This window comes from Choloepus didactylus, chromosome 23 (assembly GCF_015220235.1).
Source record: "Choloepus didactylus isolate mChoDid1 chromosome 23, mChoDid1.pri, whole genome shotgun sequence".
Lineage (NCBI taxonomy): Eukaryota > Metazoa > Chordata > Mammalia > Pilosa > Megalonychidae > Choloepus > Choloepus didactylus.
In genome coordinates, this window is record NC_051329.1 from 2,028,948 (window position 1) to 2,056,547 (window position 27,600).

Genomic DNA, 27,600 nt, shown 5'->3' on the forward strand with positions numbered 1-27,600 from the left:
TAAAATTTGATTAAAGAGTCAAATCTCCTTAAGAAACGTTAGATGTGCAAAATGTTGCCTTCAGAAATTGCACTTCGTAAAAATAATTCACACACATGCACACAGTCCCAGACACAAAAGCCCCCCAATGCCAGATGTGCTAATGAATAAGTGTTTCTATTTGTGAAAAAAAAAAAAAAAGTCAACGAATAAAATCTTGGTTATAAAATGTCTATGGAAAAGAACTGATTCCTCTGTCAGTCAGCTTTCCTCAAGAAAGGGTGGGGGGCTTGATCCAAGACCCCAGCTCCCTCCCTCCACGATGGTCCCAGCTCCACCAGACCCAGCCTGCCCACAGGCGGTCCCTCCCCAGGTCTGTGTCCCACAGGAGGGAAGTGACGGCCTCCCTTCCTGGTTCCTCTAGCTCTGCGGTTGGCCCGGAGCCCAGACATCTGCCCTGGCACCTGCCTCAGATCTCCTCCAGGGTCTCTCCCGACTTTCCTGGGCTTGTTTCATTGTGTGTGGTCCACTTCTCCCTCTAGAACTGTATCCCAGTGCCGGCCTGCAAGTGCACCTCACCTTACCGGCCCATGCCCTTTCTGTTTTTAAAATGTTAACACAAAATTGGTCATTTATTTTTATTGTTGTTATCAAGAAGCAAAAAAAAAAAATGTACTGATGCAACAATCATTTTCCAAGTAGAGGTTAAATATGAGCCTCTACTAAGTGTAAAGTGTAAAGAGCCTCTACGTGTAAAGAAGGAAGAGGAACATCACTTTAAAAATCATTAAATTAAAAGCAGAAACCCAAAGAACCAAGCCCTGTGCTGAGTTCTCTCCTTGTGCGACTTTGCAAAATGAGAACAGAAAAAGCGGTGGGGTGGCGGCCGTGGGGGCCCCAGGCAGGGGTGGGAGCTGGGAGCCAGGAACAGGCAGGAGGGGGCTGCTGGGTGTCAGGGGCGATGGCCTCCTGTTGGCTGGGCCCCATCATCCCTGGCACCTGGGTGTGCTTGGTGCCCCCCCAGGGCTGAGGCAGAGAGGAGGTGCCTTTGGATGCCCAGCCAGCCTGTGGCCTTGCAGCCTGCAGGGACAAGCCAGATTGGGTGGCAGAAAGAAGCCGGGCATGAGGACGGCCCCCAGTGCCTAGGCTGCACCGGTACTGGCTGCCACCTGTCCTCATGGGAACTCGCCCCGGGCCAGCCCTGCATCTCCTCCTCTCTCTTCAGACTGCCGGCCTCCGGGATCCTCACTGGCGCTGCAGCACCAAATGGTTTATTTTTGTCTTTGTTTCTATTAAATAATTAAAATATATACACACACACATGCTGTAGGACAGAGGAGGGCAGGAGCTGCCGGGCAGGGCCAAGCAGAAGGACAAAGCCAGAGGTCAGGGGCCCAGAATGGCAGGCCATGCATTTTACAATAAAAGCAGGAGTTCAAACCTCAGGAGAACAGGACTGGGTTCCCCAGAGAGCCCCCACTCCACACTGAGTGAGAAGGGTGGGCTTGCGGGGGGGGGGGGGGAGGAGGACGGGGCTTGCGGGGTCCCTTAGGCCCTGCTCCGAGGGGGAAAGGCGCAGCCTCAGCTCCTTGCAGGCGTTGCACTGAACCAGCCCGGGAGGGCGATGCCTCCGCTCCCCATTTCTTTGCAGGAGACGGCGGAGCAGCAGGTCCCTCGGGGCTGGGTCCCCGTCGCCCCCGCTGCCCTGGCCCTGCGTCCCGAGCGCACCCCCCGGACCCTCCCGGGACCCTCGCGGCCCGGCCGCTTGGGGTGACCTAAGATCGCCAGCAAACGCCAGATGCAAAGGATTCCCCCCAGAGACTTGGGAGGCACGGACCGCAGACACCTTGATTTTGGACATCTGTCCTCCAGAACGGGAGACAGTAAGCTCCTGTTGGTTTAAGCCACTCAACTTGTGATACTCTGTTAGGCAGCTCCAGGAGGCTCGGGCCTGAGGCAAAGCAGATGCACGTCCAGATGCAAGTCCAGCTGACCAGGGCAGGCGGCGGCCTGGCCCCGCCCCTCTCGGCCCCGGCCCCGCCCCTCCAGGCCCTGGCCACACCCATCCTGCCCCTGACCCCGCCCCTCAGACCCCGGCCCCGCCCCAGCCCCGCCCCTCGGGCGCGCGGCATTCCCGCGGGAAGCCTCCTGCAGCTCGTCCCGGCGGGGAGCGCGGCGGCGGCCGGGCATGCGCAGAGCGGGCGGGCCGCGGTTGCCGTGGCAGCGCCGGCCGGGCGGGGAGGGCGCGGCGGGGCTGAGGCGGCGACGCGGCGACCCGAGGGCCCGCGGCCGGGCGGGGAGCGGCGCCGGGCAGGCCTGAGCGGCGGGGGCGCGCCGCCCGGCCCGCGGGGATGCGGGACCGGCTGCCGGAGCTGACGGCGGTGAGGCGCGGCGGGCGGCCGGGTAGCGGTTCTCGGAGGGCGGAGGCGGCCGGGGCGGGGCGCGGCGGCGGGGCCCCTGCGCCTGGGCGCCCCCTCGGGACTCGGGCCCCTGCGCCTGGCGGGAATGGGGTCCCCTGCAGGGTCGTCTCTCGCAGCTCGCAGCGACCTCCAGGGTCCGCAGACCGAGCCCCGAGCCCCGGGCGGTCTTCGGGGCGCCGCGGCGGGCGGGCTCCCGGCCCCCCAGGGCAGCGGGTCCTCAGGCCCCTGCCGCACCCGCACGCCCAGCGGCGCACATTGCCGCACGTTTGCTCCCCGCCGGCCTGCACGGGCGTGATCGCCTCTCCTCTTTTGACAGCGCTGGGGCAGCAGGGTTTTGCCCTCATCTCAGCAGATGGGGAGCTGCGTTTTGGGGAAGGTAGATCTTTGTGAGCTGGCCCTCTCCTGCTGGCCTTAAAGTAACTCGCTCACGTCCCGGGCTTGATTCTCTGCACTGCTCGCAAGGCAGCCAGGAATTATGTGTGCAGCCCCACCCTAGCGGATGTCAGCTCCCGGAGCAGGGGCTTGTCCCCCCACCCCCTCACCGTTTCATCGCGTGTCCAACGCAGGGCCGGGCCCACACTAGGAGCTCAGCAGATAGGAGCGGAGTCAGTGCAGAAGGAATATGGAGCCTTAGGATGCTGGATGCTGGGGAGAGGGTAGGGCAGGCCCAGCAGCTTGTTTCTAGTGTTTCCCTTGAGGATCGAACTGGGACTGTGTTTATTCTTTATACACCTAACCCACCCAGCTAGTGGAGTCCTCTGAACCTGGTATCGTCCCCTGAACTACAGCAAATCTCTGTAAGAGAAAAGCAGTCCGTTTAAGAATGGAACAATTTTTTTTTTTTTTTTCTTATGCATTCTACCTGTGGAAAGATGACATTTTGGAGAATGAGATGCTGATGGGGGAAGCTAGAGTGGGGGTTTATAGAATGTGCAAGAGTTGAAATATTTTAGGCCATCAAAATAATGACATTTGCTCCCTTAAAACTGCAAGTGCCCGTTCCTGCTGAGTGCTCCCCATTTCGTGAGCCAGTACGCAGATTCAGCCTCTGTCCTTAGAAGACCTGGCAGCCTCAGACCAGGGGTGCTAAGCCCTGCTGCCCTGGGGCGTCAGCTGCATGCCATGAGTTAACCTCTCTAGAAGGGAGCTGGTAACGTACCACCCTTGGGAGAATAGAAACAAGTCACCACTCAAATCATTATCCGTGTTCTGTGGTTCCAGTGGAGCCCAGGTTGAGAGAGGCTAGGAATCTGTCTTTCGTGTCGTGGGAATTGTCCTCTATCCTCATTCCAAGAAAGCCTTTTCATAGTGATTTTTCTTCCCTTCCTCCTTTATTCCTCGTCTACTATGTTGACCTTCCCTGCAGTCTACTGGTCAATGTGATACTACACAGAACAAATTCCTACTGTGTTATCGCATCCTATAGAGGATCTGTCAGTGCCATGTGGTAGGAGCTCAAATATTTCCTAAATGAGGAAATGCCAAAGGCAGCAAACTGGAGAGCTGTACCGATTTTAGCAAATAACAGCCAGATTTATGTGTTATTGGGGAAGAGAAAGTGGTGTCCAGAGAATATATTAAATATATTAATGCTTTTTCTCTGCATGATCAGCAAAAATTAAATTAGGGAATGATCACTCTTGAAGTGTCTGTATATTTCCACTGTTACTGGAATGTTAGTAACAATATGTAAACATACTTTGTGTAGAATTTTAGAGCTAGAAGTGACCTACCTAGTCTAACACCATCCTCTTTTAGTTGAAGGGACTGAGCAGCTGGAGAGAAAATTAGTGGGAGTTTCTGCTTCTGGTTGTAGAAACCAGAAAATGGGCAAGTCATTTTTAAACTTCTCAAAAATTCTGTAAATAAAATGGGAATAATAATATCTCACTTGTCTGTCTCATAGGGGTAGTTGTGAAACATAAAATTATCTAACATCTGTGAAGTTCTGGGAGAAGGTGGGAGGGGGAAGTGCTATGTAATTATAAGTGCTGTTAATATTTACTAGGTTTGTTTTTAAACATTTTTGGGAAGTTATAAAAAGCAACCTTTTCCCTAGTATAAAATATTAAGTTAAAATTAAATTGGAAATACTTAAAGTTTAATAACTTTTAACATTTAAAAACCAATCTTAAAGTTACCAGATATAAAAGTTTAAATATATTTTTCCAAGAAATATGTCCTTTTCAAGTAATACCTGTAGTAGTTAAATATCTGTTCACAATCATGTTTCTAAATGGTTGGTGTTTTTCCCTAGGTAAATTTTAATATTTAATTTTGGTAGTTAAAATGCCTCGCTTGCAACATCCACACTAACGAAATATTTGTGATGCTTACCAAAAGTTTTCTGTATTATCTGTTAATGCTTTCTCCCGAGAAGGTTACCATTGATCATTATTTGAAAGAACTTAAAAATCAGTTTGTTCATACAATTTTTCAAACATAGATTTAGCTTCTTCTAACCAATAAATCTCTTTGTGTGTGTGTTGTACAGTCTACATAACATAAAAATCATTTAAACTTTTTAGGTACTCACTTCTGTGACAATAAGTACTTTTGACAGGTTGTGTAACTTTCACCTCTTATTTCCAGAACATTTTCATCACCCCACATAGAAACTTGTACATATTAAGCAATACCCCCCACCCCCCACCCCAGGCCCTGGGAGCTGCTATCCTGCTTTCTGCCTCTATGTATTTGCTTTTTCTGAGTATTTTGTATTAGAGAAATCATACAGTATTTGTCTTTTTGTGTCTGCCTTCACTCAACATGTTTTTAGGTTCATCTGTGTTGTAACGTGTGTCAACACTTTGTTTCTTTTTATGGCTGAATACCATTGTGTGGCATTTTATCCATTCATGTGTTCGTAGAGACATGGGTTGCGTCTACCTTTTGGCTATGGGGAATAATGCTGCTATGGACACTGATGTGCAAGAATCTAATCGAGTCCCTGTTTTCAGTTCTTCTGTTTCCATACCTAGAAGTAGAATTGCCAGGTCATATGGTGATTCTGTTTAATTTTCTGAGGAATCACCAAACCATTTTCCACAGAGGCTGTTCTGTTTTTACATCCCCAACAACAAGGCATGGGGGTTCCTATTTTTCCACGTCTTTGCTAACACTTGTTATTTTCCATTTTAAAAAATAACAGCCACCGTACTGGGTGTGAGGTAGTATTTCATTGTAGTTTTGATCTGCATTTCTCTAATGGCTAATGATGTTGAGCATCTTTTCTTATACTTTTTGGCTGTTTGAATATCAACTTTGGAGAAATGTCTATTCAAATCTTTGGCCCATTTTTAAATTGAGTGGTCTTTTTGTTGAGATGTAGGAGTTGTTTATATATTCTGCATAGTAAACCCTTATCAGATATGTGGTTTACAAATATGTTCTCCCATTCTGTAGGTTGTCTTTTCACTTTCTTGATAATGTCCTTTGATGCACAGAGGTTTTTGATTTTGACAACGTCCAATTTATCTATTTTTTCTTTCATTGCCTGTACTTTTGGTACAAAATCTAAGAATCCGTTGATTAATATAAGGCCCTAAAGGTATTTCCCTGTGTTTTCCTCTAAGAACTTTATAGTAGTAGCTCTCATATTCAGGTTGTTGGGTTAATTTTTGTATGCAGTGAGAGGTAGGGATCTAAGCTCATCATTACTTTGCATGTGGATGTACGATTCTCTTTTTGAGCAACTAATTCGTTTGGGTGCAGAAAGCTTAATTGACTTGCCCAAGATCTCCTGGTCCCTGCAGAGAGATGTTGTTTCTGAAGGACAAGAAGTGACGGATCCACCCTCTAGCAGTCCTGGTGGGGTGTTAGGTGCAGGGAGGCCCGAAGAGGAACTGGGCACCTGCCAGGGACGCACACATCCTCGGGAGAAGGAGCGGAGGGTGGCCCGGTGAATCAAACAGGACAGCTCTTCTAGAAGATAATGTTTTTATTTTGTTTTTTAAAATTTGTGTTTGCAAGCAAATATTTATTATAGTTAAGAATAAAGAAACTGTAGATTCCAATTGTGGGAATTATGTGCATGATAATAAATGTGTTAATCATTAATAGATCTAAGAGAAATAAAATCATTTTTAATCATTAACCGTTAGATAAATGCAGATCAAAACTATAATGAAATACTACCTCACACCTAGTAGGGTGGCTGTTATTTTTAAAAATGGAAAATAACAAGTGTTAGCAAAGACGTGGAAAAATAGGAACCCCCATGCCTTGTTGTTGGGGATGTAAAAACAGAACAGCCTCTGTGGAAAATGGTTTATGTGATTCCTCAGATCAAAGTGATGAACTGCCAAATATAATTTTTAAAGGATAGGAAAAACTCTGCCTAGATATATGTATATAAATATATTTTATTGTGGTAACATGTATATATAACATAAAATTTGCCATTTTCATCGTTCTTAAGTGCGCAGTTCAGCGGCATTGATTACTTCCGTCTTCACCCTCCATTATCAAAACTGTTTCATTACCCGAAAGAGAAGCTGTTTATCAGTTAAGCAATAAGTCCCCATTGTCCCTTCCTCTTGGTCCCTGGTAACCTCTAATTAACTTCCTATGAATTGGCTTATTCTAGGTATTTCATTTACGTAGAATGATAAAATATCTCTCCTTTTGTTTCTGGCTTATTTCACTCCACATGATATTTTCACTGTTCATCCATGTTTTAGCAGTTGTTAGAACTCCATTCCTTTTTACAACTGAATAATATTCCATTGTATGGATAGACCACATTTTGTTTATCCATTCTGCTGTTAATTGACACTTGGGTTGCTTCCACCTTTTGGCAATTGTAGATAATGCTGCTGTGAACATCTGTTCAAGTCCCTGCTTTCACATCTTTGGATATATAATTATGAGTGGAATTGCCAGGTCATATAGTAATTCTATGTTTATTTGAGGACCTGCTAAACTGTTCCACAGTGGCTGTACCATTTTATGTTTCTCTAGTGATGCATGAGGGTTCGTTTGTCCACAGCCTCACCAACACTTGTTATTTTCCATTAAAAAAAAAAAAAATAGCCATCCTAGTGTGTGTGAAATGGTATTTCATTGTGGTTTTGATTTGCATTTCCCTAAAGGCTAATGACGTTGAGTGTTTTTTCATGTGCTCGTTGGCCATTTGTGTATGTTCTTTGAAGAAATGTCTATTCAAGTCCTTTGCCCAGTTTTTGATTGGGTTGTTTGTATTTTTGTGGTGCCCTGATATTTTTAAAGTTACTTTTTTGACAGTTCAGATATGTGTGTAGCTCAGAATATTAATATAGTAAAGTTTCAGAAACTAGTTTTTAGCATAAGAACTTATTTTTCTAAACACTAAAACACTAAGGATTTCAGTCTATTTATAATTTTATATATATTTATAGTTTAGAATTTATTCAGTCCTGCTAACTTTTCATAGTTTACTATCATGCAAACAATTTCCAAAGTTGGAATCCATAGTTTCTTGACTAAAATACACCCATTTAATTTCATAATGTTTCTCTTTTTTTTGAGGTAGCAAAACCTCTAACTTTCCACAGATTAGTTGCTCTTCATTGTAACTTCAGGTCTGTTCTAAATTTGAGGACTAGACAATCTAAAAGATACCTGATAGCTGGAAGGGCTTCCTGTGGAGCCTCCTTCCTGCTGGGGCCCTTGTGCGGGCGGCAGCTCCTGCCCACGCTTCCTGGGAGCCCCGGAGGGGCCGTTCCCTCTGGCCACACCGCTGGCCTCAGGCTGCCCGGGTCTCACTGTCCTCTGTCTTGGGGTGTCTGAGCGCAGGAGCTGTGCCCTCCTGCTGCGCCGCACCCCCCCCCCCCCATGCTCGGCGGCCTTGCGGGCAGGGCTGTGCGGTCACCTGGCTCCGGGCCTCAGTGCCCAGCACCAGTGCGTTTCCCTGGAGAGGGCCCCTGGGGAGGAAAACATAGACAGCAGAGGGCTCTGCTGCCTCCCACGTGCTTTTGGTTGTGAGGGACAGAAACTCTTCAGCCAAAGCAGAGGGGGTTTGGTTTATGAAGAGGCAGAGTGGTGTCGCCCGGCTTTCCCCACAGGAAGCGCCGTCAGTCCGTCCGCAGGAGGGAGGAGCAGGACAGGCAAGCGGCCTGCGGCCTCCAGGACCTGTGTCTTGCCCGCTTGGTGCCTGCTTCATCAGGCCTGTGTGTCTCTTTCTGTGCATCTTGGTTTCCGTGTGTCTGCATGCGCTTTCCCTGCGCCCTCATTGCTGAGTGTCCTTCTCTTTGCTCTCCTTCGCTCATCCAGCAGTCGGGCGCGACTCTCCGTGTGCGGGGACTGTTGTGAAAGTCAGAGAAAGGCCTTGCTCTCCTGAAACGCGACATGGGGCAATGGCAGGAAACAGCTCAGGGACTGGACCAGTGCCGTGAAAGGTGCAGAGAAGGGGGCTGGGGAGGCTGTGGGCGACGGGGAAGGCCCTCTGAGCTGAGCTTTGAGCGGCAGGAAGGACCTGCCGTGGAGCGGTCTGGGAGGAGCATTCCGGGCACAGCACTGAAGTCCAGAGCCCTGGGGTGGGAGCCAGGGGTGCGTCCACCAGAAGGGTGCCACCTCTGCCTGCCCATGTGAGCAAGGGGGGAGACAGGCCATGCAGGAGTGTGGACTTCGTTAGTGCACTGGGGAGGCCCTGGAGGGGCTCTGCCCCTCTGCTGCCATGTGCAGATGGAGCTCTCGTGGGGCAAGGATGAGGGCGGGGGCCACTGGGTCCAGGTCAGATGGCGACCCATGGATGCCGAGATGGAGACAGAAGTGTGTGCGGGGATGAACGGAGCGGACTGCAGCCTGACTCCTGGCCCAGGGTTTGGTTTTGCTCTCTGCAGCACTCTTTCCCTTTCCTTCCTCATGCCTCCTCTTTCTCCCTGCGTTTGTCTCTGGCTCTGGCTCTGGCTACCTGCTCTCTGTGTCTGCTGTAGCTGCTTCACTTCTCTGTCTGCCAGTGGGTTATGGTTGTTCTCTGTGACCCATGGCCCCAAGTTCAGATGCCTCCCACATCAAGCTGTAATTGAGTCCGCAGTCTCTCAGTTCTGATCCTTGTTCCTGGGAGAGAGAGTCATGTTGGGCCGGTGAGGGCTGGGTGTCCACGCTGGCCCGTGGCCCTGAGTCAGCCCAGCAGTGTGCTGTGGGGGGGCGGGGACGGACCAGTCACAGCCTCTCTGGAATACAAGTGAGCATCACTGGGTGAGTTTAGAGATGCTCAGACCCCGTGGCTCAGCAGTCCTTAACTGGGTGTATGTGTCTCAGAAAAATCCTAACATGTACTTAAGGAGATATGTATAAAAATGTTGTTTTGTTGTATTTTTGGTAACAACAAAATATGGCACCTAATAGGAGCATTTATAAATAAATTGTGACAGGTTTACATAATGGAATACTATGCTGCAGTTAAAATGAATGGGTGGGGTTGAACATAACACTAGAGAGAGCTACACATGTCAACACGGAGAAGTCTCTAAACATATGTTCAGAGAAAGCAAACATAAAACTGCAGAAGAATCTGTGCAGTACAGTACCCTTTATATCAAGTCCAAGTCCCTGCAGAAGAGTACTTAGATAATGTCAATGGAGACAAGCATGTAGTTGTTGGGGTCCCAACCCCTGGCCCTCTGAATGCACACCGATTTGCACACAGGAACTGTGAAGGTGCTGTTGATGAAGTGGTGCCCAAACTGAAGGGGGGTGGGCCTTAACCCAATATGGCTGACGTCCTTGTAAGCCAAGGACATTGGACATAGAAGGAGAAGCAAAAAGCGGGAAGTCAGTGGAACCTAGAAGAGAAAGGAGAAGACACCGCCATGTGATGGAAAAGCCAAGGAACCCCGAGCATTGCCAGTCAGCCAAAAGATACTGACCCTGGGAGGGAGCCAGCCTTCTAGCCTCTGAAACCACGAGCCAACACGTTCCCATTGTTTAAGCCCACTAGATGGTATTTGTTTTAGCAGCTAGGAAACTAAAACAGTTTTTAGTCCCAGAAAGTGAGGTGCTCTGTGACAAATACCTAAAAATGTGAAAAACGACTTTGGAATTGGGTAATGGGTAGAGGCTGGAGAAATTGTGAGGGCTTAAAAATGAGTGAGAGCTATAGAGAAAGTTGGTATCATCTTAGAGAATACATAATTCATCTTGGCAGAATGTTGGTAGAAATATGATGTTGAGGGTATTTCTGGTGAGGCCTTAGAAGGAAATGATGATTGTGTCATTGGAAATTGGAAGAAAGGCCATCCTTTTTATAACGTGGCAGAGAACTTGGCAAAATTGGGTTCTGATGTTGGTTGGAAGGCAGAACTTGAAAGCAACACATGGATATTTAGCTGAAGAGATTCCCAGGCTCATTGGAAGGTGCAGCCTGGCTTCTCCTTGCAGTGAAAAGAGAGAGGAAGGAGATAAACCAAGGATCAAATTGTTGAGCACAAGGAAACCAGCAGTTAATGGTTTGGAAAATTCTGAGCCTATGCAGAAGAGTTTGCTGAGTCTAGAGCCAGAAGCTCCGCATCAGACACCTCCCTGAGCTTTCTGGAAGTGAGTCCCCGGAGGACAGGGCTCCATGAGAGGGTTTAATTGAACAACCCTTTGCTAAAGAGGGTGTGACTGAACGTGGGTCCAGTCGGCCATCTCAGTGGAAGTCAGGAAGGATCTGTGGCAGGTTCTCTGGTCTGGTGGTTTGGATCTGCTTGAATTGCACACAACGCCAACAAGGTTTTGCAAAATGTACATGAGCAGAACGACTACCAGCCTGGACTGCAAGGGACAGAGAAGGGACAAATTGAAGGAAGAATGATTTCGGGGCAGAACCATGGAAGTCAAGGTCTCAGGGCAGCAAGTGGGCCCACTTGCATGTGTGGAGAGGGCAGGTCCACCCCTGCCCTCAGAGGGGCCAGGCCTTGCACCCCATTTGTCAGGGAGAGTCCTGCCGCCTCAGTGCTCAGAGATGGTGGGGCCTGCACCCCAGTGTTCGGGGAGAGCATGGCCGCTGCCGAAGTGCTTAGAAGAGGTGCTGCAGCCACTCCAGCAAGCCCGGAGGACAAAGCGTCAATCTGTTGGTGACTCACAGTCCTTGAAATCTGATGGAGTTTGTCCTGCTGGGTTTTGGACTTGCTTGGGGTCTGTGACCCCAGGTTTCCTTTCATTTTCCCCTTCTGAAAGGGGAATGTCTATCCTATGCCTGCCCCACCCTTGTATTTTGGAAGCAGATAGCTCATTTTCTAGGTTTCACAAGGCCGTTAGAGGAGCTTTGCCCCAGGACGGACCACACCCATAACTGAGTTTGATAAGACTTAATACCTAGTATTGTTCTAAAATGACTTAAGGCTTTTAAGATGCTGTGATGGAATGAATGTATTTTACTTGTGGGAAAAACATGTCTTTTGGGGGTCCGGAGGGCAGATTGTTGGGGATGGAATCATGCCCCCACGAAAGGCATGTTCAGATCCCAAGCCCTGGCCCTGTGGTGTGAATCCATTTGGAAGGAGGACCTTTGAAGGCGTTATTAGTTTAGGTGCCCAAACTGAGTGAGGTGGCCCTCATCCAGTAGACCTGAAGTGCTTATAAGCAAAGAAAACTGGACACGAAAGAGGAGCCGCGGGGAGCAGCCGGAAGTCGGAAGTCAACAGAACCTGGAAGAGAAAGGAAAAGACGCCACCATGTGCATCGCCATGTACCCCAAAGATGGCCGGCTCCTGGACGGCACCGACCCCCAGAGGAAGCCAGCCCTTCTAGCCTCTGAAACCACGAGCCCGTTACCTCCTGTTCTTTAAGCCAGCCCATTGTGTGGTGTTTGTTTTAGCAGCTAGGAGGCAAAAACACTAATAAAAACACTAAAACATGGACAAATACAACATTTTACCATAGGATATAGAAATAATTATATGAAAATATGAAAAACCAGTGTCACCTTTGGGGCCATAGTCACAAACTGGCCAACAGTCTGTTCTTCCCTGAATCACAGGTGCGACTTTCTCTTTTATATGCAAGTAATTTAATTTTGGAAAAATAAATTAATGTATTCTAGCAGCAAAGGTACCACAACCACAGTACTTATGTCAAGGCAGTAATTTCTTAGATTTATTTCCCCACAATTATAATTGTATAGAAGGCCCTTAGTGTATATGGATATGGACAGCAACATAGAAGAAAAAGGTCTGCTTTTCGTCCAGCTTTGGAGTCTACTAATTGTGATAGTTCAGCTTTGTTGAATTCTAAATAGCGAGCATTCCACTGGCAAAGTATTCATATCTTTTAAATTATTTCCAAACATAGAAGCTTGCCTGTTCCTGAGGATAGTAGTCACATAGGGAGAGTTGTATTTTTCCTATTATGCTGCTTTTAAAATTTAACAGAATCAGATTCTGTATAGTTGAATGTTTCTCCTTCACTTTGAAACTTTAGAAATCAAGTTTGTTTTATGGGAGAGTATTCCCCAGTGAATTTGGTAAATGTGTTGCCACAAATCATTTTATTTATAATAAATATGCTGTCATTGACGAGGCTTTTGTACAAGTCTACTCTCTTAGCATGAAAAGTCAATATGGGTTTTCACGGAAGACAGAGAACAATGTAGCTTGGGCATGAAGCCAAAAATATCATTGATTTTGGATGACAGCCTGTGTTTATTAATATTATTTTTTGTTTCTTTTTTTATGAATGGAAATGGAAATGCAGACACAGTAGTATCAGGCCTGTTCCCTAATATCAAACAAGCAAGTAAAAGATTAAAATATAAGAATAAAAATAACATAATAGAAAAAGGATATTCCTAGTCATTTTGTCTACAGGTAGAGAAGCACAGGAATTATTTACTAGCAAGTGAATGACTTGGTTAAGGAAAAAATCATTCATGACAAATGAATTTTAAAGAATAGAAGAGGAATTTAATTTCTCTAGTGATTGTTCATTCGGTGCCATTGTGTGGAGTATAGTAAGTGAGCGATGTGGGAACTGAGCTAGTGAAGTACTGACTTTCCTCAGCGAGAGTCTTATGTTGGAGACCATCTCGCCTCAGCATGGAAATAAGTTTCTTTAGTGGAAAGAAAGTGCAGTTGTTAGCTTGGGGCCATGTCTTACAGGTAGAATAGGCGTCTTTGTGGGGTCCAGTGTCTTGGGGTGGAGTGGGGTGGGAGGTGGGGGGATGTCCAGGTGAGAGGAGGCGCTGCAGATTGATGGCAGCTGAACCTGGGTAATGGCGTGTTGACGGCTTATTATACTATTCCTTCTACTTTTGTTTGAAGTTTTCCGTAACAAAAACTAAAACAAACAGCAACTAGACATCTCTGATTCTAGAATTACTGTCAGAGTGGTGAGGTACCCAGTGAGAGCTGTGGGGTGACAGATGGGGGCACAGATTCCTTTCCCCTCTCCCGTGCATGGGCATCCGTGGGCTCGCTGGCGCTGTGCCACACATTCCCTCCTCCCCGCCCCTCCCGCCATGCGTGTGTGGTACTCCCAGCAGGTCGGTACTTTGTACCGTGAGGCAGGCTGTGATGTTGCAGACCCAGGGCTGTACAGCACACCATCATTTCCTTCCAGGGAGAGACAGATGACCACAGGAAAATAGTTAAACCACAGTGCCCACAGTTGTGTGAATAAATCCCAAAGCAAGAGGAGTGTACAGTGAATTTTCTAGCTGTCAGAGACAAGAGAGTTTAGCATGAGCTGTAATGGGGAGGGGAGGTGGGGGGACCTTGGTTGGTGGGCTCAGTCTCCAGAGGAGGGACGGTCACAGGCACAGGCCACGGGGCACAGGCCACGGCGAGGAGCTCGAGACCATCTGAGGTCCGAGGAGGGCCGAGTGGGCCCGCTGGGCCTGGAGTGCTGGGGCAGAAGGATTTGCAGTCCAGCTTAAGCTCGGAGGAGGCACGCTTCTGCAGTTTTAAGAACAAGTGGTTCTGGAGGACAAGGCTGCATTTTCTGGCTGTGTGATCCTGGGCATTTGGCTCATTCTGCAGTGTTTCAGCCTCCTCAGCACAGGGGATGTTAAAAGTCAACAGGCACATGTGTGCAAAGTCCCTTTTACTTTGCTCAACCATCGTGAGCCTTAGTGAATGATCACTTGGGATTTTTGAGAGTCAACGTAGCATAATTGTTAAGGTGGCAGCTTTTGTTGCCTAACAGAGGTGGGTTCAAGTGCTGGCCCTGGCACTTCTTAGCCATGAGGCCTGGGCACATTCCTCACTGTTCAGTTCTCTGAGGGGCACCTCTTCCAGGGTGCTGGTAGGGGTGTGCCAGGCTGCGAAGCCTCTGTGCCCAGAACCGTAGCGGCTCATCTTATTCTGTAGTGACATGGATGCCTGAGAGGACCGGACGTCGGTTTCTGAGGCCTCCTGCCTGCCTGCAGTCAGCCCTAAGTTCTGCTTTGCTTAGAACTCAGACCACAGGCTAACAATGGTTTTGAAACCTTTGTCAGTTTAGGTGCTCCCTAGAAAAAGAACACCACCTCATGTGTATGTCTTCTCAAGCCTCCTGAAACACCGGTGATGCTTTAGCCTGACCCCTGTCTTGGAAGGAGCTGGGACATGTGTTCCCTCCATCTCATGGACAGGAGACTGAGCTTGGAGAAGTTCATGGCCTGCTGGAAGGAGTAAGAATCCAGATCCTGGGCTCCTGACAAGCGTTCTTTCTTTCAGCTGAAGTTGTTTTTACACGGAAAGAGTAAGAGGAAAAGCCTTGCTTTTTCAGCCCACTGGACTCCTACTGTGCTTGACGGCTTGGCTTGGCCCTTGGTTGGCTGTTAGCACAGCCACACGTTTCCAGCAGCAGCTCTCTTTAGCTCCAGGCATCTTTCTCAGCAGATAGCATCGGGTGAGAGCAGGGAACTGGCTCCCTGTAACTCAGGGTGCTATTGGGAAAACCGCTCAAAATGGATGCCCAGGGAGTCAGTATAAACAGAATACGCAGTTGCACAGCTGGGAGAGAGCCTGCTGGTCCCCTGCCTTACCCAAGGGAGGGTCTCAAGTCACCCCGTGTAAGTGGGTTTATTTTTCCTTGAAGACTGCCTTGGCTAGCTGTTCCTGTGTCTCCTCACCTTTATATTCTTCTCATAAAAGCCCCTATACAAGCGAGCTCATCTCTGTCTAGCTGAAAGAAACACATTTCTTTTCGCTTTACTTTAATGAACTGATTTGGCTTATGTACAGACAGAAGAAGCCCCAGGGTAAAAGAAGATGATGTTTAAAGACTTCAAAATAGAAATTAAGAGATTAATATAGTTTTTGTGGTAGTTTGGAGCTGTATGAACCCCAGAAAAACACATTCTTAAACCTAACCCGTTCCTGTGGATGTGAGCCCCTCCTAAGTAGGCCCTCTTGCTGAGGCTACTTCATTTGAGGTGTGGCCCAGCTCAGTCAGGATGGCTTCGTCCTGTTACTAGAGGCCTTCATAAGCAGCGTGAAATTCAGCAGAAAGAGAAAAAGCCATGCAAAGTAAGAAGCTGAAATTCAGCGGAACCCAGCAGAGAAGGGAGAGGCCGGGAGAGCCGCCATGTGCGTGGCCATGTGATGGAAAAGCCAGTGACCAAGGGTCTCCAGCAGCCGGCCCCAGAACGCCACAGTCTTCAGGGAAAAAGCGTTACCTTGATTTTGGACTTTTTTCTGACCTCAAAACCATGAGCCATTAAATTCCTGTTGTTTAAACCATCTCTTTGCCTGGTATTTGCTTGAGCAGCCAAGGAACTGAAGCAGTTTTATAGGCCAAATCGATTTTACCTTGGTGTGGGTCCTGGATAGCACACAGGAAGGATTTGAGTGTTTTCTTAGCACATTTATTGTATTTTGCAGGTGTTTCTAAGCTAAATTTTAGTAAAATTTTGTTTCCAAATTATTCCTTTGCTGTAGATCCATAAAGCTCATGCTTCAGACTTGCTGTGGGTAAAGGCCTTTTGATTTTCCTGAACAATTTTGAGACTTCCTGAACTACATGCTGCCTCAGCTTTTACAGGGTTGGAATTGTGCTGACTCATCTGGCGTGTCCCTAGGGGACCATTCAAAACAGCTTCCTCCCCTGGGCTTTCTGATGGGTTTTCTTTTCTTCTCTTTCCCATCTCGCATCTCTCTCTAGTGGATTCTGCAGCAGAAGTCTTTAATAAACATTGTGTAATTTAGGTGTCAGTTTCCTGAGGTCTTATTTTCTTGTCTCCTCTCCCTACTAGTTGAAACAACATTTTTTTCATCCTGATTGAGACTTCTCTGATTATTTTGACTGTCTAGAACAGGCGCCTGTAGCAGTGGCAGCAGTGTCCCCTGGCCCGTGCTAGGGATGCAGGTTCTCCTCCCAGACCCAGACCTGCTGAGGCCAGCTCTCTGGGGCCGCACCCGGAATCTGCGTTCTGCCAGCCCTCCTGGTCACTGCGATGCTCACCCCTGTTTGAGAACCGTGGACCTAGAATCTCTCCTGGTTCTTTGTTCTTTGACATTATCTTAAATGGATAGTACCTGATTTCTAAGACATAATATCATTTTGGCTCAGTCCAGTGACCACTATTTTGTTTTCTTTCTCGATTTTTCTTATTAAAGTCTTTGTGTTCATTGATTATTGATTATTAGTGCGGGTATGACTGGGAGGTACTCATTTAGAAAAAAAATGATGAACTCTAGCTAATATATGTGAAAATACTTTGAAAATTATTAGGTACTTTAGAAAAGTTAACCAGTAGTGTCAATACTTTTTTTTACCTTTATAGAAAATATGCAAAGCAAGCATTTTCACTTCTTGAAGATAAAAACAGTACATGCTATGTTGACTTACACAGCGAAACAGATAATTCTAAATTGCTTAGTTCTAAAAAATCCAGTTTTTTTTGTTTTGTTTTGTTTTTTGTTTTTTTCTCAGAGGTTAGTTGTGCTATTCCCCAGGGCTCCCTCCTCTTCCCCCTGGGAGCTGTAATCTCTCCTATTGAAAGTGTTGCAGAAGAAAATTGTCATAGATAGTAGGAACTGCTAGTTTGTTACAATTTGGTGCTCAACTGAGTTACTTGATATCGTGTAGGTTTTGTGTTACTTTTGTGTTTGAATTTACTGTTTATTCATATTTTCCATTTTAGTGTAGGAAAAATGATGATGGAGACACAACTATTATTGTTGAAAAGGACCATTTTATGGATGATTTCTTCCATCAGGTAAGTCAGTTAATGACTGTTTTCTCTTTAAACATAGTTATATTACTGTTATTGTACATTTATCAAATTTGAAATAATAGTAACATCAGTATATTTAAAGGTATCCTTTGATTTGCCTACGTTCACTGGAATTTTTACTGCTATCAGAATGTCAGATGATATTGAAAAGGTGGTGATAGACATGGGAGGGGTGGGTGAGAACGGTGGAGCCCAGAGGAGAGGACCCACGCCCGAATCCGGGCGCCCCGTCCAGCGCTGCTGCCTGCTGGTGCTCCCGGGATTCCCTTGGTGCCTCGGAGCCAGGCCTCGGGAGACCCCCTGGGTAGGGATGAAAAGGCTCTTGCCCGCAGACTCGGGGCCTTGGTCCTTGAGAAGGTGGACGTCGGCAGCCGCGACTGGCTCAGGGCCCCGCTGGGCGGCCTGGAGGACGGACGACCTGCTTCCCCGCAGTGCTCACCGATCGCGTGGATCAGAAAGCACCAATTGTCCATGTTCTCAAGTCTTTGATTGAACTTTTAATCCCTCTCCTTAGAGGTTTTCCACATTTCAAAACGTCAGTCTCCAGGTTAGATGGGTCTTGTCTCCTGAGTCATTCCTTATCTGTGAGCCAGTCTGTTCTCGTGGGAGCTCTGCTTCGCCTCCGGCATCGGCCGGTGGGACACTCTCCCTTCTGCCCCGAGGCTGGTCTCCGCTTCCCTCAGGTGTGACTTCCTAAACCCAAGTCAGACTTGACCGCATTTTGTGTAATTTAAATGTTTGAAATTGAGTCACAGAACAAACACCTTCATCTTGTTTAACATGAAGGAAAGAAGCATGTCATTTGCAGGATTGGTTTTGTTTATGCTGAATCTAAGTCTAATAGCTTTGGTTTAGGCTCCTATAAAGAGTCTAAAATGGGCTTTTTAACCCATGGGTTTGAAAATATATAGTATGTTACTAAAATATATTCCAAGTTATCAGTTTTTCAGATTCAACCAAAATTTATTGCCTACCTATAGTAAGTCTAGTTATTGGATTTGAAGTATTTATGTTAGTTCTTAATTTTGCCTTATAGAAAAAAACATGAGACTAAATTGTTAGACACAAAAACTTACTTTACTCTAAAAAGACTTAAGTGACTGGATTTCCTGATTTCATCCCTTGGAAATGAGATGCTTTTTGTTGCCTTTTAGCCTTCCTACCCTCTTTGTCAGATCATTATTTTTCTGGTTTTATACTCCCTTTACCTGGCTGTTTAACTCTTCCATACCAATTCTTTGTAAACAACATATTTGAAAGAATCTCCTAGCATCAAACGCTGTTGTTGTGTTCAGGGATGAGCAAAGACCTTTGATTGCTGAGCGTGAGAGGCGCTGCCCCAGTCGGTTTAGTGCTCATCCGCTTGGCCCCGGTGCCCAGGAGCTGTGGATGTGGCAGGCCGCGCACCGCTGCCGAGGTTTCAGGGGGTCCAACTTCATTTGGGCTCTGGTCTAAGCTCAAATTTCCATGTCTTAAGTAGTCAGTTTATTTTACAGTTGATTTCTGGGAGACGACTTCTTAGACAAACAGAGAAGCAACAGGTGTTTGTCATAAAAAAACTGTTTTTTAGAAAATGGCACTCAGACCTTAAACATCCCATACAATTTTTGCAAACAATATGATGCTTTTACATGACTCATGTTTAGTTAAAGACTAAAATAGCACCCTACAGGGTGACTGGGGAAATGCAGTTTGTGAGGATGGTTTATAATGGCCAGAAGGAGACCGTGTCTGGCAGTCCCCGGCCGTCAATAGGAGCTGGCATCATTAAAGCCACGCTGCTTGCCTCTCGGCGCCGGCAGGTCGGTAGCCCAGCAGATTCCTTTCCTGTTTGAGCCATGCTGGGGCCTCTCTTGCGGGGATACACTGAAGAACGCTCCAAGAGTTAAAATCATCTTTTTTTCCTACTTTCTGACTGTATGTGTACCTTTGAATTTATTTTAGAAATGGTACTTTCAAGATGGAAAACTGAGGTGTAGATCTATGTGCTAAAAATGACATATCTTTACTTGGGTTTAACCCTTCATGATAAAATAACAAAAAACTTACAAGAATCAGTTTTTATTTTATGTGTTGTTTTTACATGATTAATAAAATTAAACTATGCTGTAAGTTTATGTACAATATCTGAAGTTCTACAGAAATTGTGTATATATGGAAATGACACTCAGGCTTAATGAAATAACTTTTACGGTTCTATAAAAGCAGAAGGTTGTGTTAGAAGGTCTTCTAATGCTTTCATTTTAAAAATGTGGTCTGGGGCTTGGTCTGGGGTCCCTGGGGTCCCTGAGACCCTTTCAGGGGTCCATGTCGTCAACACTGTTACCACAATGCTAAGACATCCTCTGCCCTTTACTCTTGTTCTCTCTTAAATGTACAGTGGCGTTTCCCAGAGGCCACAGGGAGTGCATAATAGCACGACAGAAACCAGATGCAGAAGCAGATATGGGGGTCCAGCCGCCTTCTATTAAGCTGGACATTGGAGTTAACAAGTGTAAAACACTGTCTCTCTCTTCACAATTTTTCTTTGAAAATGTGGGGATTTTCCCCACATTTTCTGTTATGTATGTTAACATGTATATTATTTTCCTGTTGTTCCTACAAATTACTATAAATTTAGTGGTTAAAAACAACAAAAATATATTGTCCCACAGTTCTGAAGACCAGAAGCCTGAAATGAGCTTTATGGGGCTGAAACCGAGGTGTTGGCAGGGCCGGTTCCTTCCGGAGGCTCCGGGGGAAAGCCCTGTCCCCGTCCTCTCCGGCTTCTGGAGTCTGTCCGCATCCTTGCTCATCTGCGGGGCGGCTTCCGTGGCCACAAGCCTCCTGTGTGGCCAGTCTGCACCTGTGGACGGCCCAGGATGCTCTCCCTGTTCCAGGTCCCGGACTTGATCCGCTCCCAGGGCTGGGCAGTAGGACGGGGGCATCTCCCCGAAGGTGATGTCTTAAACCTGTTTGGACAGATCTTGCTGAAGAGTACATTTCATTCTGAAATGAGCATTAGAGGCCAAGGTATAGCTTTGCAAGCCGAGCCTGGTAAACTCTAAGTATCTCCTCTCTGGGGAACGTCGTTGTCAGCAGATGCTACAGCGCATTTGCCTCTTGTTTGCCTCAAGTCCTAGAATCAATAACAGTATGTTTCCAGCTGGAGTTGCCTGTGGAAGTACCTGGGGCTGGATTGTGTGATTTAGACAATCTACCAGCTTTGCCGGTGAATGTTGACTGATACTGCCTTAGTCATAAGGGTAGAAATTTTAATAGGATACATTTCTTGTTATCTTTTGAACTTTTAAAATGATTATCAATGTGAAAATGGGAAAAGGCTTTTATTTATGTAGTAATTATTCATTTGTTTTCCTTCATTATCATTCCCTTTATAGGTAAAGAAAATTTGCCACAACTTTGATGACTTTTTATATTTCTTCTAGGTTGAGGAGATCAGGAACAGTATAACTAAAATAGCTCAATATGTTGAAGAAGTAAAGAAAAACCACAGCATCATTCTTTCTGCACCAAACCCAGAAGGAAGTAAGCTTTTGACTTAAAAAGATGTTGACCCGTGTCTGTCTGTCTGTTCATGTGGCTCTCTCTGTTGCCACCTTTGGCAGAAGTTCTCAGCCCTGGCTGGGCGTTAGCTTGACTTGGGAACTGGTGGAGATGCTGCTCCTTGGGCTGCCCCTGTAGATACACTGATATGTTTTGCTTGGGATAGAGCCTTGGCATAGGTGTGGTTTTTAAAAAACTCCTGGCAAGGTTCTGGTTCAGCAAGGTGAGGACCACTGATGTATAACATCAAAACGAACACATAAAAGTGACTTTTTGCAACTTTGGGGCCATATCAATAAGACCTTAGATCTGGTTTATGTCCACATTAAGCAGAAATGACAGAACTAGGTCCTTAGAGGAGAGTTAGTAAGACATTGACTTGGAAAACAGTACTGGTTAGAGCAGGTTTAAAGATGAAGAAAAAACTGAGAGGTGATTTTAAAGGTTTGAGCAAGGCTTTCATATGGAGCATTCCACTCTTAAGTGTCTGTTGAGGACAGCGTGTAAGCGAATGATTTAAAAGTAGCCGAGCATTCGGGAGTTGCTAGTAATGAGGTGTGTTTCCTTGGTCTGGGGTGGTACACATCGGACCCCTGAAAGATGGGGCAGGTTGCGTATTGGTATGCCATTAACCACATGTGGTCCACAGCTGGGGTTCTTTGGCCTGCATAGTGGTTTTGAAGTAAAAATGGATAAGAAGTTGAAAGGAGAGAAAAATATGAAAAGCACCGACAAAAAGTCAAACACGTGGTTTAGCCACATGTGTCCTGTGGTGGGGGCAGACGGGCCCGTGCCAGGCTGTGAAGATGCTCATTAGTGCGCGCCTGACTCATCAGTCAACGGACGTGGGCTATGTGGGATCCAAGTGACACAGTTTGAAAGATTTGCTTCACATTGGTTGGAATGTAATCTTTCTGATGCTTAAAGGAATGAGTAATGATTTGAAAAATACCACTTTTGTGGAACAGTGAATTTCTCAAACATGTCGCTTAAAAACTGCACATTATACCCATTACCATGTTTTAGCTTAGTTTAATTTTTAATTTTGTTTTAACATTGAATATAATTTTGCCTTTACTTTTCAACCCTAAATTAGCAACTAAAATCTCATTTAGTTGTTAACACTTTTAAACAATGTTTTTCTACCCTTTCAAATGTATGTTCTCAGACAAGTGTTAATGGTAAGAGCAATTAACCCAAGACCCAGGGGAATTTCCGGATCACAGCGCCCCTGTGTTTCCAGTTTAGTAGATGTTGCTTGGCAGTTTTCTGAAATAGTCAGTCCCAGCTGCACTCGCTCCAGCAGCGGGGGCCAGTCCCAGGGCTCCCCGTCTTCCTCGCCCTTGCACTGATTGTCCAGCTCCTTTAGGCATTCTGGAGAGTGCATAGCAGTTGCGTTTTGACTGGGGTTTGCATTTTTCTGTTTCTAATAAAGTTAAGCACTTTCTAAAAGGTTTATTGGACATTTGAGTAACCCCTTCTGCGATACCCATTCAGTTCCTTTACCCATTTTTCTTTGAATTGTCTGGTGTTTTCCTTATTGAGTCATCGACATTCTTAACATATTCTGATATTTAAAGATTGCAAATATTTTCTCCTTCTCTGTATGTTGCAATTTCAGTAGTCTTTTCATAAATGAAGTTCATAATTTTAAGGTAGTTTCATTTTTTTTCCTTTTCTGTTCTGTTTGAGAAACCATTGCCTGCCCCAAGGTCTGAGCTGTTTCCTCTGCCTGTGTCTGCCTCCCTCTGTTTTCGATTCTAAATGCCTTACTGTTTTATTTTCATGTTCAGAACTATAAGCATCTAGAAGTGATTTGTGAGTATGGTTTCGGTTAGGAATCAAGCTCTTTTTCATTTTTTTTTGTGTATAGATATCCCATTGACCCAGTGCCTTTTCTGAAAGATTGTCCTTTACCCGACTGCATTGCCCTGTGCAGCCCATCATAGATCAAGTCATGGCATGTGTGCGAGTCTGTTTCTGGCCTCTTCATTGTGCTCATCTGGTTTGGAGCTTCTTTTTAAAATTGGTGTCTGCCACTGATTGGAATGTCTGTCCATCCTTGTACGAGTGACATCCTGTCTTTGTTGCTTTATCTTTGTGTAAGTCTTGGTGTCTGGTAGTGTGAATCCTGGGGGCTTTTGTTTGGGTTCACTGAATGCAGACATGGTTTGGTGAAAGAAATGCTCTCTTGACGATGTGGAGCCTTTCAGTCCGTGACGTGGTGTCTCTGTGCCCTCTGCTTAGAGCTGCTGTGATTTCCTTCAACAGTGTCCTGCGGGGTTGTTGGTAGAGGCCTTGCTCACCTTTCATTGTGCGTATTCCTGGGTGGTCAGCGCTTGCTGATGTTGCTGTAAGTGGTATCTGTTTAAAATTTTATTTCCTATTTGTTTGTTGCTATTATATAGAAATAAAATGATTTTTATACTTTAATCTTGTATGCTGTTACCTTGTCTAATTTACTTATTAATTCTAATAATTTCTCTGTAGATTCTGTTGGATTTTTTATATACCCAGTCATGCCATCTTTGAATAATGACAGTTTTCCCTCTCATTCGTATACTTTTTATTTTTAATTGACCTGTTGTACTGGCTAGGGCCTCCAAAAGAATTTGAATAGAAATGGTGATGGGGGCAACCTTTTCTTATTCCCAATCTTGGGGGGAAGTTGAAAGCAAATATGGCTCTCATTAGAAGATTATTTGGAGTAGTCTTACATTGAAAACGTAAGAAATTGGTATTAAAATTTAAAAGTACACATTTTAAAATTTTAAGATCTTGCATTTCTTAGAAAATAATGGTTTGAATCTCTGTAGATGCCCTATGTTATCATTAAGAAGAGCATTTCCCAAAGTATGTTCTGGAGCATGAGTCTCGTTAGGTAGCCTTTGAAACAAAGGTTCTATGGCCACAAACATTTGGAGGCTCATTTATACCAACCTCCCTTTTGGAAAGTTACTATGTAATTAGAACGATAAAGGTTCTGAACAGTCTATAGTAAAGAAACCTGTTCAATTTTGTTTAATCTAGTGTTTCACGAATTTGCCCACAGAACTTTTATGTTACACCTATTAACATCTTGCTTGGTTATTGAGGAAATTGAATTTGAGTAAATATCAGTGATTTTTTTTTCTTTCTTTTGATGAATCAAAAAAACTTCTGCCAACAAAAACAGATACGACTGTTGTTCGAATAAATTTCGAGCTCTTGATGTTGTACCATAGTCCTTTTTTAGCTCTACATAAAACTTTCTTTTAGTCTCTTGTTCATTTCCCAACAGAGTATGAACAAAATCTAGGAAGCAATCTCTAACTGCTTGTTTATTGGTCTTTAGAAAGCAAAATGCAACGACTTTCCTCCCCCAATAATGGGCTCTAGGATAATGTGCCACAGGATGGTGCATGTGCTCACTGGCTCCTGTCCCCTCCCACCCCTCTGTTCTCGAGGAAAGAGGTGGCCCTGGTTCCCCTCGGGGTGGGGAGGCGGCAGATCTCCAACTCCTGGGTATCCTCCCTGCCTGGGCTCCTGGCTGGGCAGACAGAGGGGTCCTGGCCAACAGGGAGATTCCTGCAACTTGCTGCAGTCCTGGAGCCCCAGCCACCTTAGGACCAGAGCAGTGCCCCTTGCTGAGAGCACAGGTGCAGCAGGTGCTGCCACGCTGCAGGCCCATCCTGACGGGTTTGCACCTGCCAGCTGACCCGGAGCCCAGGGCTGGCTGGCAGCCGGCCTGTTGGTCCTGGTCACTTCATTAACCTTCAGTGACAGGATCTCTGAGGTGGATTGGCTGGGCAGCGTATGAAGGGCCTTTTCACTCATATGGGCCTTTCTTTATTCACGTTCCAATTTTGTGAAAATTCTCTTTTTAAAATGGTGCCCCTGCTAAATGTGTACGTTTCAGGCCTGCTAAAACATGGACCCACCCTGTAGGGCCGTAAAATCTATGCGAGAGCATTATGGCTGGGGTTTGCCATCTCAGAATAGTGGAGGTTTTATTAAGGAACATAGGTTTTCTGGTTCCTTCTGATTAGGAATACGGCCCTTCTTTCACCCTGTTCTAGCTGTCCTTTCACCTGCCCTTCTTTTCCGTCCCCACTGCCCCTCCGACGGCTGGAGCCTCCCAGTGGCCCTCCCCGTCTCGCGGGCCGCCTCCTCCCGGCGCCCTGTGCTTTCCTATCGGAGCGCCCCTCCATGCCTGTCTCGGTTCTCTCTCCAGAACCACGTGGTCAATATTTTTCACCTTGGCTGCCTTCTCGTGTGGGCTCCGGGTTCGGCTCCCAGCTGCGGGCCTCTTCTCTCTGTGCCGTGGGTGAGCCTCTCCGCGTGCCTGCCTGCGTGCACACGGACACTGAGCGCGCGGGGGTCTGCGCGCCGGCCTTGCTGCCACCCAGACGAGGCTGCTCACCAGACGAGCCCTCGGTGGACGGCAGCTGCTGCTGTCCCTGTAGAGTCTGGGGCCTGCCTTGAAAGCTGCACCTTTCCCCGTCCTTCCTCGCTCCCGCCTCACCTTGCAGCGGCGGTTTTTCCCGAGAGTGTCTTTCCCACCCCCCTGCACCCCCGTCCCTCATCCTAGGGGGCGTCAGCCTGTCGTCGCCATGTCTCCGTGCCTGGCCCACTGACTACACCCTCCTCTTCCTCCTCCCCTCAACCCCTGCCCCCCTTCTTTCAGACGCCCCTTTTCTCCATTCTCAACCCTAATCAGGGTTTACTTGGACGTTTTGACAAAACGCAGAAAGGAGGGAAAAACTCACCCATAATTCTTCCCTTGGTGACAAGCATCATAACATTTTGGTAAATATTCTCCTAGTTAACAAATACAGTGTATGTGAAAATACGCCATTTTAAAAATAAAATTTGGATCACATGGTACCTGTTTTATAACCTGTTTTTTTTCATGTTAATGAATATAGATTTAAATGATCCTTCTTTAATGGCTGCATAGTATTTCGTTGTTGCCACTGTCGGCTGTGTGTTCAACAGTGTAGTGTTTTGGAATCAAACCCTGCCTTTAAGTGTTTGCAAGCAGCTTCCTCGTAGTGTGTGATGATAATTACGCATACTTCACATCATGACAGTGTTGCTAACTGACCCTTAGGAAGACTGATAAGGGGCAAGGGGCAGCACTCTGAACTCGTGACGTGGGGGCCTCATTTATACTCTGATGCGGCCTTGTGAGGCAGAAGCTGTCATAGCTCTGCTTCAGAGGCGAGGGCCTTGTGGCTGCAAGGAGACCATCTGGCCCTGGGTCTCTGGCTGGCCCTCTTCCCACTCTACAAGGCACTTAACCTGCGGCCTGACGCATGCTGAGTGTCCAGTTCTTCACCATTATAAACTCACCTGCATTGAAATCCTCATGTTCTGGTGTGTCCTTGAGTACTTGTGTCCTTAGATCTTCGGGAAAAATCCCTAGGAATGTGCATGCTGGCTCAAAGGAACTTTACCATTAGGCATTTTTTTTTTCAGTTTAAAAATTTTCACTTTTTCAAGAAAACACCAAATGGCAGGTGTCACTGGTGCCGCAGGAGGCCCTGGGGGCCCTGGGGACCCTGGAGTGGGAGGCCACAGTGGCTCCCGCGGAGCCTTTGGCAGTGGGGTCCAGGGCTGAGGCCTTGGCTGTGGTCAGGAGGGGCCGAGCTTGCAGAGGCGAGGCTGAGGACAAGGTGTGGCTCCCTGTCTCCAGCTGGGCCGCCCAGTCAGGGCTGTAAAGATCGGCTCTCTGCCCACCAAGGAGGCTGCGATCAGGTTTTCCTGGGGAAATGCCATCGGGGAAACATTTCCTAGGGGAAATGCCATTGGGGACTGCAGTGGCCACATCCATCTGAGTGTGAAGTGCTCCGAGGAGGCAGCCACTGCCCTGTGGTGTCATCATCCCAGCCAAGCTCTCCATCGTCCCTGGGCAGCAGGGCTCCTGGAGGAAAAAACCCCACTCCGTCCCTGGCAAGAAGACGAGGTGCTGTGGCTCTGTGTGGGGGCATCTCCTCCCTGCCCCCAGAGGAGGCATCCTCTCATCACTTGTGCCCAAGAAGCTGCTACACCTCAGCCAGGGCTGCACCGCCACCTGGGACAGCTCGCCACGGCCACTTTCAATGCCACCTCCAAGACTTACAGTATCTCACCCCCATTCTCTGGAGAGAGTCCTTGTCACCGGGCCCCCTCTCCAGAATTCACCAGCTGTCCTGTAAACACCACACCAGGGTCTCCATGCAGAAGGCCCAGGACCCGGGGCCACCACGTAGGGTTTTTCATGAGAAAAATAAAGGGAACTAATAAAGCCTGAAAAAAATTCAAATCTATGGAAAAGTTGCAGTTATGGTACAGTGAAAACTTAATTCCCCCTTTCCCTGGATTCATCAACTGTTAACATGTTGCCACATTTGATTTCTCTCTTGCGTGTGCGTGCGCGAGTGTGAGCATATACAGTTCCTATATGTAGACACCTGTACACATATATACTATTATTTTTGCTGAATTGTTTTGGAGTGAGTTGTAGACATTGTGACTGTCCCCGGCTAACTCCTTCATCATTTCTCTCTTAAG

General features: G+C 46.6%; 1 protein-coding gene across 5 annotated transcripts in view; it reads left to right on the forward strand.

The window, feature by feature from the left end:
- Window positions 1–2,248: 2,248 nt before the first annotated feature.
- STX2 (syntaxin 2) overlaps window positions 2,249–27,600 on the forward strand; it is a 65,796-nt gene continuing 40,444 nt past the window's right edge. For all 5 annotated transcript variants that reach the window (XR_005214022.1, XR_005214023.1, XM_037817091.1 and 2 more), the window contains exons 1-3: window positions 2,249–2,360; window positions 17,428–17,502; window positions 20,949–21,048. Coding sequence is in view for 3 of the 5 variants with exons in the window: in XM_037817091.1 (XP_037673019.1) it covers window positions 2,331–2,360; window positions 17,428–17,502; window positions 20,949–21,048 (205 nt within the window). In the remaining 2 variants the exon portion in view is untranslated. The remainder of the gene's footprint in view (window positions 2,361–17,427; window positions 17,503–20,948; window positions 21,049–27,600) is intronic.